The 12,057-nt window shown below is 54.6% G+C and overlaps 1 protein-coding gene across 3 annotated transcripts; it reads right to left on the bottom strand.

Moving 5' to 3' along the window:
• Positions 1-1,168: 1,168 nt before the first annotated feature.
• Positions 1,169-10,328, bottom strand: CCDC124 (coiled-coil domain containing 124). 3 transcript variants are annotated; one of them, XM_032867646.1, is made up of 6 exons: positions 10,207-10,294; positions 9,906-10,005; positions 5,922-6,091; positions 2,332-2,521; positions 1,713-1,827; positions 1,169-1,619 (listed from the first exon to the last, which is right to left on the bottom strand). In XM_032867646.1, exons 3-6 carry the CDS (start codon positions 6,078-6,080, stop codon positions 1,412-1,414), a joined length of 672 nt encoding a protein of 223 aa, XP_032723537.1. In that variant the 5' UTR covers positions 6,081-6,091; positions 9,906-10,005; positions 10,207-10,294; the 3' UTR covers positions 1,169-1,411. The 3 variants fall into 3 exon arrangements, with proteins under 3 accessions (XP_032723537.1, XP_032723536.1, XP_032723538.1); XM_032867645.1 differs by lacking the exon at positions 9,906-10,005 and having other exon boundaries at positions 10,207-10,328; XM_032867647.1 differs by lacking the exons at positions 9,906-10,005; positions 10,207-10,294 and adding an exon at positions 6,929-7,039.
• Between the last annotated feature and the right edge of the window lie 1,729 nt (positions 10,329-12,057).

The raw sequence follows: 12,057 nt of genomic DNA, 5'->3' as shown, positions 1-12,057 counted from the left end.
CTTCCCTAATCCCCACAGGGTCTTCTGGGTTACTTCCTGGATTCCTCACATGCCTCCTGGTCATTCTTAGAGTTGGCTCCAGGATTTCCACACTAAGCCAGTGCTCCATATATGTTGGTTAGTTTTATGCCAGCTACCATCGTTTCAGGCACCTTCCATTCTGCATTTTAGCTGAACCCAATTATTAATGGCACCCCTCCCTTGAATAGGAGAGTTGTGACACACAGGCCTTTGTACAGGTGGTTCCTTCAGCCCTTTCTGTCCCTGTATGTGTAGAGAATTCCTGCGCATCCTTCAGGGCCCTCCCTTCATGAAACTGTCATGGCCTCCTCTGGCCCAGCCCTGACACCACACAACTCTGGGGGAATGGGGACCAGAGGCCACATGGAAAGCCCTGTGGGTGCAGGGAGCGTACTGCTTGGGTGGGAGCCATAGCAGTGACCTGGTAAATACTTAGATCCTCCCTAACATGTGTGGGCCCATCTGGCTGCTGCCCTCCCTTTCTTCGAACTCTCCAAGGCCAACTGAGTTCTAGGAACCCAGAACCAGGTGCAGATCTCACCCAGCCCTTCCCAAAACATGTGGCCTCTGATGGGACACTTATTCCTACCCAGATCCACCTGCATGCTCCAGCTTCCAGGCTTTTGCCTGCCTATACGATGGAATCTGACTCATCTCCCACTCAGGCCTGCTCTGAAGAAATCCTCCACTGGGAAGCCTGCCCAGGACTTGACCCAGATGCTTCCCACATCAGACTAACACCACAGCAGCCAGCATTTCCTGACCCCCAAGCATAGTATGTGTGTGACCTGGACTGCTGACTTTGAACCAGAATCTCAGGATGCTAACTACATCATCTCTAGGTTGCCTCTGGTCCTGCCCTGAAGTGCTCTGTGACCCAGAGCCAGCGTCTCAACCTCTCTGAGCAGTCCTCCTGCAGCAGCCCAGCCATGGCTTCCGGGGGTGGTGGTACAGGTCCCTCCATGGACAAGTGGCCCAGTCAGGTGGGAATGCATAAGAGCCAGGCCCAGGTGACACTGGGCTTGCTGCGACAGGAGGGCATTTGGGGGCCCTGATCTTCTCTGGCTGTGACCCCTGCACTCCCTGGCATTCCAGTCCTCCTCTCCCCACCACCAACCTGCTGCCCACAGAGACTCCTAGAGCGCACTCTGCCTCACCGACTGCCTTTATTGGGCATCATTCCCAGGGCTCTGCGGGCGCAGGAAGGGGGTGGCGGGCATCACTCGAAGCGGGGACTCTCCAGCGGGAGGCATGACCTATGATGCCATGTAGGCCCCAGGACACTCGCCTCAGCCCCGGACCTCTCTATAACCCACGCAGCTGACCCAGCAGGAGGGCGTGTGATGTCACGACCCTGACCGCCTGTGGGGCGGGTCCCCCAGTTCTGGGCTCACTTGGGGGCATTGAAGGTTACGGCCCGCTGGTTCATGGGGTTGTCTGGCGACCGCAGCCACTCCTTCTTGAGCAGCTGCTTCAGCTGCGACAGCCGCATGTTGGGGTTTTCTTGCTTGAGCCGCGGCAGCTGTGCCTCCTCGAAGGCAGTGAAGGCTGCCCGCATGCGGCGCTCTGGGTGCCGGTCCGCAGCCTCTTCTGACACGCTAGGAGTGGACAAGGGCGTTAAGGGGCGGGCCTATGGGGGCGGCCCCGCCCCGACGCGTAGCCCCGCCCTGCGCCCAAGCCCCGCCCATTACCTGAGTACGGCAATGGCATCCTCAATGGTGCGTGCTTCCACGCTGCCCTCCTCTAGCACGCGGCGGTTCACATTCTCCTCCAGCGGCACCTCCAAGTGGCTCTTGGCTTTCTCGACTGAGGGTGGGAGGCAGCCAAGTGACAGAGACATACACAGAGACAGAGAGAGATAAGCAGGGATGCAAGATTCCAGAGAGATGACAGAAACACAGTGGGGGAAGAGAGGGGAGAGAAGAGGAGGCTGGCGGGCACAGAAGGACGGAGGAGCCCTCTGGCCCTCCCTGCCCCCTGCTCAGGGCACGCTGTCCTCTTACCTAGCCTGAAGCTGGGCACACAAGAGGTGCCCAACTCACGGCTGGTGTTTCCTCAGCCTCAAGGCACCTCATTAATGCCCTGAGGACCCCCTGGGGCACAAGCCAGCTCAGGTGCAAAGCAAGCAAATGCAGCCTGTGCGTGCCCATGCTCCCCGTGCTCAAAGCCAGACCCGCCAGGCCGCTGCCCACCCATGCTTCACCACAGCCCAGGCAGCTTCTCTGGGGCTGAGGAAGGGGCGCCAGACTCAGCCAGGGGCAGCCCCGCAGCCTGTCCTTTACTGGGTAAAAAGGCAGCTCCAGAGCCCACCTGGATCTGGGGCTTCTTTGTGCTGGTGGTCTCGGCGGAGTGTCTCCTCGATCTGGGCCCGGGTGACTTTGCTGGGCGCAGACGCACGGGGGGCCTTGCCGCCCTTGAGCTTAGAGTCCTCCTCCTCCAGCAGGCGCTGTGTCTCCTTCTTGCGCTCAAGCTGCTCCAGGCGACGCTTCTCCTTCTCCTCCTGGGGAGGGGGGGAGGGGGTGATCAGGAGTCGACCCCCCCACTGGCACAGGTGGACCGAGGCCCTGCTATGTGCTAGACACTGTGCTATGCACGGGGGACACAGCTGGGGCCCCACGGGACTACCTGAGGGCTCCCAGCCTACGTGACTATGGGAACAACAGGGAACCCTGGCCACCGCAGGTGGGTGGGTGGTTCTTGAAGGAAAAGTGACACCTGGGCCGGAGGAGGAGCCAGCCAGGAGCTAGCTGGAGGACAGGAGCGTCCTTGGTTGTGGGAATGCAGGTGCAAAGGCCATGAAGCAGGAACCTCCTAGAGGGTGTTGTGGCTGGAGCAGGGAGGGGAAATGTGGGAGGAGGGGAGGTGGGGAGGCGACAGGAGCCAGGGAGGGTCTGAACACACTTGTTGGCTGGAGCAGGGGGTTCTGCCCTTAGGACAGTGTCCCCAGCCCAGTGTCACAAGGGACTGGTTCCACCTTTGCTCCCCAGGGAGACCTTGATGCCATCTGGCCTACAGGACTTGCCCTTGGCCGCTGCCCCTCGACTACTCTAGGGGGCAGAGCCATGTTCTGGTTCATTTACAATGCAGGGCAGCCATAGGCTTGGAACATTCTGCCACCTCCCACTTGCACCCCCACAGGGCCCTGCAGCCTACGTACCCACTTGCCTATCCTCTGCCTGCAACTCTGCCACCTGATTTCCATGCCTTGAGGATGGTCCCCACTCCTTCAGCGCCCTCTGTGACACTCCTATAGTGGGACTAAGTGTCCCAGAAGATGACTCCATATGCCTGAGGATACCCCCTGGGCCTCTGACCTCTACCCTGCCTATCCAGTAGGAAAGTGGGGGAGAGGTTAAAGGTTAGGGGCTCCCTTGGGGCTGCCTGGGTAGTTCGGTCGATTAAGCATCTGCCTTTGGTTCAGGTCATGATCCCAGAGTCCTAGGTTCAAGCCCCACATCAGGCTCCCTGCTCAGCAGGGAGCCTGCTTCTCCCTCTGCCGCTGCTCCCCCTGCTTCTGCTCTCTGTCAAATAAAGAAATAATCTTTAAAAAAAAGGTGGGAGGCTCTCACACCTGTGTCCAGCCCTCTCAGGCCAGGCCAGTGTGCTTTGATCCTCAGTTTAACCATCAATCAGAGATAATGTCCTCCCAAGGCCCCCGACCCCGGCATGGTGCTCATATAGCCCGTGTTCATTCAGTCCTGCCTTGACCTTGGCACTGGCTGCTCTCTCCTCCCAGCGCACCAATGTAGCCTCCTTCCCTGCTTCCTCTGGCTCCTCCTGAGTTCCTGGCTCCCTATTGGGCCCTTCCACCCCATGGCTTTTTCCTATGTCCCACAAATTCCTGTTTCTCATCTTCTATGTGGTTTGTCCTGGAGGCAGTCCCTGGCCCGTGTTTTGAACAGCTGCCTTCTGACCCCAGGCGCAGTACCCAGTAGTTGCTTAGTAAAAGTACGCTGAATGAATGCATGAATTCCCAAAGGCTCCAATAACTCAGGAAAGACATGCGGCTTGTTGCCATCAGTCTCTAGGGACATGGGACTGAGGAGGGAATCAGACCATTTATACTCTGACATTCAGCAAAATTTTTTTAAAAAGTCACTTGCCGTTTTTAAAAAAGAGCAATTAGCAGTTGGCAGTATCTGGTGATGGGAGATGTAAGTCTGCTTTGCAAAATATTCCAGAGCCGTAAGGAACGAGTCTATGAATAATTGACATGAAGCCCAGACAGTCAGGTGCTCATCGCCCAGTTGCTTAATATGGAACAAGTGGAGACGACACGCTGACTTCCAGGAGGGGCGATGAATTACAGCCCCGTCCATGGCTGATGGCTGAGGACCAGGAGAAACATGGCTGTGGGACCCTATTTAGCTCAGGACATAGGCTTCAGGGTAGGATATCCAGTGAAAAAGGTCTTTGGTGTCATGTGAGGGGAGAAGGTGTGTTACTTTTTAGTGCTTTGGAGTGAGCATGGATTTGCTTTTCTCTTTTAAAGATTTTATTTTTTCCCTTTTGTTTGCTGCTGTTGTTTATGTTCAATGTGGGGCTTGAACTTGGGATCCTGAGATCAAGACCTGAACTGAGATCAAGAATCAGAGGCTTTAGGGGCACCAGGGTGGCTCAGTCAGTTGAGCGTCTGCCTTCAGCTCAGGTCATGATCCCAGGATCCTGGGATCGAGCCCTGCATCGGGCTCCCTGCTCAGTGGAGATCCTGCTTCTCCCTCTCCTGCTCCCCCTGCTTGTGCTCTCTCTCTCTGTCAAATAAATAAATTTTACTTATTTTATATAAATTTTATTTATTTATCAGTTTGAGAGAGATCATGGGTGCTCGAGCAGGGGGAGGGGCAGAGGGAGAAACAGACTCCCCGCTGCGCAGTGAGCCTGACCTCTCTGGCTTTTCACTCTGCGTCATGGCTCTTTGGCAGACAATGCTTTTTGTCTTTTGGGTCTTCGACTTTCCTATATTGTCAAAATACTGATAGTAAAAAAGAAAATTTAAAGACCTCCATGGACCCAATGCAGCACAGGGCCTAAGGAGGGAACCAGTGACCAATGTCCAACTAAAAACAAGGCAGGATCCAGTCTCGCACAAGAAGGTGATAGGGAAAATTCACAAAAGTGCCCAGGTGCACCAGGAATTGGGCAAGCAGGGATGGCATGTCACCCCCGCTATTTTCTACCACTGTTACCAATCTGGACAAGAAGTTCTGACCAGCTCAGGGGACCAGGCAGCACAGCTATAAATGGGTCTCTGGTGCCACCTACTGGACCCAGCAAATCAGTACCAGCCCTGATCCACGACCCAGACACCAATTAGGTACCCATCAGAGGGCAGACAGCCACGCCTGCACTCTTCTGTGTTTTTACACACACCTGGAAGAGCCGGCGAGCCCTGGGGCCAGTAGGGTGGATCCAGGGGACCTATTACAGCAGTTCTTGGCACAGCTGACGTGGGGCTGGCTCATCATTTACTATGGGGCTGTCCAGTATCATGAAGTGTGCTGGGCAGCATGCCTGGCCCCCACCCACCAGATGCCAGTAGCACCTTCCACCCACTGGTTGTGACAATCCAAAATGTCTCCAGATGTGCCAAGTGTCCTCTGAGTGCAGAATCACTCCACAGTGAGAAGTGCCAATCTAGCCCAACCCTGACATTACATGAAGGACAAAGTAAGCCCACACGGGGCTGTGGATACCTTCCCATTCCCTAAACATGCCAAGTTCTAGCCACCCCAGGGCCTTTGCACGAGCCTCTGCCTCCACCTCCCACCTTGCCCTTGCTCCATGTCCAGTGTCTCCTCACCCTTCAAGCCAAAGCCCCAGGGGCCTCCAGCCATCTTCTACCACGTTTCCATGTTGACTGCCCACTTTAGCCTCAGGGCAGGAGTCTGGGAGCCACCCACCTTGCGCTGTTCCTTTCTCATGACGTGTTTGTCCTCATCCTTCCAGTAGGCATCCTCCAGCTCCTTCTGTTTCCTGGCATCAGCTGCTGCCTTGGCCTCAGCCCTCCGTGCCCGGGCCGCTGCCGACTTGGTGTTCTCACCCTGGAACTTCTTGGGCATCCCTCAGCAGGCTGCAGGAGGAGGGCAGGGAACAGTGAGTAGGGGGCATCCACCCTTGGTACCCCCAGACTAACACCTGCAGTTAGGATCCCCTTGGAGCCTTGATGGCCTTGTCTGTAGAATGAGGGCTTCAGACTTTGTGATCTCCTTTTTTAAAAAATGTATCAAGGGGCGCCTGGGTGGCTCAGTCGGTTAAGTGACAGCCGTCAGCACAGATCATGATCCCAGAGTCCGGGGATAGAGTCCCATATCCAGCTCCCCGCTCTGCAGGGAGTCTGCTTCTCCCTCTGCCCCTCCCCCACTTGTTCTCACAATCTCTCTCAAATAAATTAAAATCTTTAAAAAATTTATTGAGGTAAAATGCACACAACAAAACCATGAACCCTTTTAAAGTGCACACTTTGGTGGCATTTAGAACATTCACAATGTGCAACCATCACCTCTATCTAGTTCCAGAATATTCCTATCCCGCCAAAAAGGAAACCCCACGCCCACAAGCAGTCACTCTCCCTTCCCCTTGCTTTCTGTCTCTAAGAATTTGCCTCTTTGGGACATTTCATATACATGGAATCATACACTCTTTCACTCAGTGTGATGTTTGCAAGGTTCATCTGTTTTTTAGCACGGGAGAGCTTCATTCTTTTTGATGCCTGAGTAATATTCCACGTATAAACAGACCACATTTTATTTATCCATCCAGCACTGATGGACATCTGGGTTGTTTCCATTTTTTGGCTTTTAGAGTCATGATTCTGGGGCCCCCTGGGGGCCAGTCTGTGTGTGGCCCCTCTGATGTTACCACTTATGAGGCTTCAGTCCCCAGAGCCCTGAGGCCAAGTCCTCCTCACCCCAGTAAGCAGTTGCTGTGAGCAGCTCCCAATGACCCAGCCTAGGCTTGCACAGCTGGCAACATGTGATGACTGGAAAGCTGCTGTCCAGCAGGCCCCTGGTCTGTGTGAGTCCCACGCTGGGTGCTGGGGAAGTGATGCACACAAATGGCAGACACCAACCCTTCGGAAGGACCAACTCCACAGAATGCCTCCAAAGCCTTAAATGTGGGAACTGCCCTTTTTCCCATTCAGAGGTGGGGGAGTCAAGGTACCTGGCCAGGTTGCCTAGCACTGAGTCTAGGGTCTCACCTCCAAAGCCTGCCTTCCAGGTGAGGAAGGGAAGGCTGTGCAGCCCAGGTACGTGCTTTCAGCTCTCTGGGCCTCAGTTTTCCTCATCTGGGAAATGGGCTGACGTCCCTGGTTGTTTGTTCCCCCTGAACATCTCCAGCTCCATTCCCTTAGGGAAATAGGCTCAGCATCCAAGAATGAAGGAGACAGAATGGGGGGCCTCTCTGACTCAGGACCACCAGGCCACCCCATTCTAGTCTCCTAGCTGTGTGACTTGTGGGGCAGAGGGCTCCCACCTCACAGCCCCACTAGAAACTCTTAACATCAGCTCCCATTTGCACAGTTGTGCACACTGGGCTCAGGGCTTTCTACACAGTGTCTGAGTGAATTCTCCCAATGCTGGTGTGTGGCAGCAGGGCTGAGACCTAAAGGAGGCAGCCCTGTGAGGATGAAGAGATGGGACATCTGGGCAGAGGGCACAGGATATGCAAAGACCTTGTGGCAGACCCTCAGTCCCAACTCTGTGATCCTAACCACCCCCCATCCCAGGGTCCCAGCTTCTGAGACCATTGGGGCCCCCCACTTCACATCAAGGGGTGACCCCTTGGCCAGGTGGCCCACGCGGAGACTGAGGAGAGAGCCCCATGGGGCAGAGCAGGGCAAAGTCGGGGACATCAGAGGACCCAGAAGACTCAGGGTTGAATCCTGGCTCTGCAGTCACAGCCGAAGTGCTCCCTGAGCTGAGACATGAGGTGGATTCCAGTCCCCCCCCCCCGACAGGATGCATGAGCTGCCACAGGTGTCCACTAGCCTGATCTCGCACTTCCCCCAGGTGCTCCTTAGCCCCTAAATCAAGCATTTATTACTGAATGTCTACAGTATAGCTGACAGAACACCCCCACCCTGGATTCCCCAGGGGAGTGCCAAGAACTGGGAGTCACTAAGTTACAGATTATGGAAATTCCCCACCCTACTCTCCCCCGACCTTCCACTCACTCTGAGTGGCAGCCACACCAGCCTCCCTGCCATTTTTCAAACATCCCAAGCAGGTTCTTGCTTCAGGGCCTTTGCACTTCCTCTGCCTGCCACCTGGCTGCTCCTCACTCCTCTTTTTACCCAGGTTTTAACTCCTATTTAAATTTCAGGGCCTAGCTCAGGTGTTGCTGCCTCTAGGAAGCCCTCCCTGAGACACCCTCTCTTAGACCACAAACTTCTCTCTGAGGCACTTGTTTGGCTTGCTGTTTTATGTTCATTTATGTGATTATTTGACAAATGGCCATCTTTCTCAGCAGGCTGGGAGCTCTGTGAGGGCAAGGACTACCGTGGTCACTACTACGTCCCCAGTGCCCTATACAGCAGGAGCTCAATGAATGTTCTGAGCAAATGAACGAATAAGCGTCTACTTCCAGAGCTCCCTCAGTATTTACTTCACACCTGGGTTGTGTCCAAGCTCAGCTCCTCCCTGTTCTTCCCACTCACCTCCCTCTCCAGCCTCTGAGCCTTTGCTCCTGCTGTTCCCTCACCTGATACACCCTGCCCCATTCCCTCCTCCTATGAAAATCCCGCCCACTCACAGGGATTCGGCCCCAGCGTCCTCTTCTCCCACGGCACACTGCTTAAGACCCTCAACTTCATCCCAAAGCCTGACAGGACAATTTTGATCCTCTCTTCAGACTGGGACGAGATGTTGGTGTTCCCTCAATATTAATATGTTGAAGCCCTAACCCTCAGTGCAACTGTCTTTGGAGACAGGGCCAATGAGGAGGTGACAGAGATGAAGTGAAGTCATAAGGGCGGGGCCCTAATGGAATGGGGCTGGTGTTCCTCTAAGAACAAAAGACACCAGAGCTTGCTCTCTTCCAAGTCAGGAAGACTGCCTGCACCAGGAACCAAACTGGCTGGCACTCTGATCTTAGACTTCCTAGCCTCCAGAACCGTGAGCAAATAAATTTCTGTTGTTTAAGTCACCCACTCTGTGGTATTTTTTTTTTTTAAATAGCAGCCTGAGCTGACTAATACAGACAGGCTTTCTCCTCTGTGTGGTGGTAAATACTTGTTCACACACACTTTTGTCAGTCAGTAAACATGCACTGAGCACCTAGTATGTGTGGGACGCTGGGGGAAAGAGGCAGGACCGACGTGACTGCCAGGCTGGCTGGGAGATAGACGATAAGGGTGACAATTTGCCAAGAGAACCGTGATGGGGACTTGCAGCGCGCTGGGGAAGCCCAGAGGGGGTTTCTGACCCAGCCTGGGGGCTAAGGGGTGTCAAAGGGCTTCCTGAAGGAGGTATCTAAGAAAAGGCCTAAAAGTGTGAGGAGCTCGGAGCCCCCAGAAGTGTGGAGGAGGCAGGCTGGGAGGAGGGGATCTGTATTCCACGGTGATGAGAAGATGCGGAAGGCGTTTGAACCCTGAAGCGCAGATCCGCGCTAAGAGCCCTCGGGTTGGTTGAGGAGGTGAACTGGAGGGGTGAGATATGTAGGGAGCTTTGGCAGGAATCCGGGGAGTGCCTCTGGATGGTCGGGGGGTGCATTTAGGAGGGAATCAAGACCCAAGTTGATTGGATGTCAAAGTAAAAGAGAGAACAGAAGATGGAAGTTCAACAGTCTCTTCCCAGAAGCCCTTCTGCTACCCCTTCTGAGCTCTCCCTGCCCGTTGTCCCTATCCCCGGCCCTGACCCCACTGCAAGAGGCTGGGGCGTCCGTACCCAGCTCTGTTACCCCCAAGCCTGGAAAGTGCTCAGAGGCAGGACCGGAGCTGGCTGGCCGCGAACAGGACGCAATTCCTCCGGGTCTCAGTCGCCCGCTCTGGAAAATGGGTACAGCCACCCGCGAGAGCCCTCTAGACTGGGCACCGAAAGTGCCCCGGTCCCTGAGCACCCCGCCTCCAGCCCTCCGGGGTGGGGGGTGCTCTCAGGCCTAGCCGCCCCGCCCCCGCCCCCCCCCCCCCCCCCGTTGCACCCCGCCCCCCCCGGACCCCGGCTCCGCCCGCGCCGCGGCCGCTCCTACCTCCTTCCCCCAGCGCCGGCCCGGTCGCGAATCCGTGACGCCACCGCGGGGCTTGCGTGCCGAACTCCCGGAGGCGCGCTCTGATTACGTCCCGGCGCCTGTCGCCCTCTTGGTAAGGGAAATCCTGCTCTGGCCTCCAACCCAAGCCGAGGTTATCAGCCATTCCTTTTCCTCTTGGAGAAGAGGTTATTTTATAAGCGCCCCCCTTTCTCTCGCTTCAGGTGTTGGCGAACTATGAGGAGAGGCTAAAAACTACAGTCGAGAATATCTCCCTTACCAAGATGGCCATTGCCCGGATGAAATATGGCCGCTTCCACTTCATACGCGGTCTGGCGGCGTCAGGCAGGAGCTGCCCGGCCACCAGGGTGCGCCAGAGCCCGCTGTCCACACGTGGTCCCTAGACCCGCCAAGCTCAGAGGAATCCTCCTCAGTCTTTACTGTCGCTTTGCGCTTTGAAGGCGCTCTTCTAGTCCCCACTCTCTGCTTCTCACCTGCGAAGCTGGGGAGGGCGGGGACAGGACAAAAGGGCAGAGAAATTAACACACTCCACCCCGTTCAGGTGGGGAAACGGGCAAAGGGAGACCGGCAACTGAGTTTAGGGAAAATGTAACCAACCTCAAGCAGCTCAGATTCCTAGCCAGTCCCTCCTGAGTTGCTGCACTCACCCACTCCCTCAAAACACATCTTGCTTATTTTATCCAACAATTAGCTTGGGGTGTGTGGGGGGCGGGGGAGGGCAAATTGTCGGAAGCATCTATTCTTCAGTTTCTAAGTTTACTGAGTAGGCTTAGTGTGCTCATCTGTAAAAATGTTAGTACAGATGTGGGAAACAGAGGCAGAAGAAAAATTATTAAATTTCTTTACCCACTGACAAACCCTTAAAACACTCAGAGTGACTCTCCTCTAGGGACTCAACTACCCCCAACCAGGATCCTGTAAGTCTACTCTAATGATTCCTTTGGAAACTTTATCTCTAAACCTCCAAGATAATGTTGACAATCATTCCCAAGCATATGGCCCACTGATAGATATCTAAAGGGCTCATGAAAAGGTTTTATTACTGGTAATGAATAACCTTTTCCCCAGACAGTAGCTAGCACCTCAAGGTCCTAGAAACCTTGCTTCCAAAATTCCTTAGAGATTTACATCATCCCTAATCCCCTCCCCAACTTACAAGTATATAATAGACCACTCCTCACATCCCTGGGGCAGCAGCTCTTCCTGCCCATGGGTCCTGTCCCCATGCTTTAATAAACCACCATTTTGCACCAAAGATGTCTCAAGAATTCTTTCTTGGTCATTGGCACCGGACCTCACCCCACTGAACCTCACCTATGTTCTAGAACTTCACCATTTGGTGCCCAAACATGGGGCTGTGAGTCTTTCTTTACATTTGTTCTCTGAGCTTCGGTGCAAAATTGGTGAGTACTTCTACTTCCTTTAGTCTCCTTTCAGGGGCTTTTCAAGGAGTATGGTCTTACTAGAACACTTGCATGTCGATTGCTCAGGCTGTAATCCTCTAGCCCGTGGCTACTCTACGGGGAGGAGAACGTCTGCCTTTTGGCTGGAAGTCAGTACGCTGGCCGGAATGGTACTAAGACCCAGAAACTTGGTGCCCTCTCTTTATTCCTGTTCTTATATAAAGTTGTCTGTCTTGGGCACAGGACAGCCACCTGAGTCACCAGGATGGTTGCTAATCTTAAAACTCCTGTGTGAGTTTTCCTTCTGACTGATCTAATGTGATCCCTTCCACATCCCTGGTCTAGCCACTTCTGGCCGCGGGATCTCCATTGGGAGCCGGCCAAAACCAGTACCAGATTGAATTAAAATGCAACCGGGAACTGTTTCCTA

Source organism: Lontra canadensis, unplaced genomic scaffold (assembly GCF_010015895.1).
Source record: "Lontra canadensis isolate GAN:19392208 unplaced genomic scaffold, GSC_riverotter_1.0 scaffold35, whole genome shotgun sequence".
Taxonomy (NCBI): domain Eukaryota; kingdom Metazoa; phylum Chordata; class Mammalia; order Carnivora; family Mustelidae; genus Lontra; species Lontra canadensis.
Note: the sequence above shows the minus strand (reverse complement) of the source record. Positions and strands in the feature narration are given on the sequence as shown.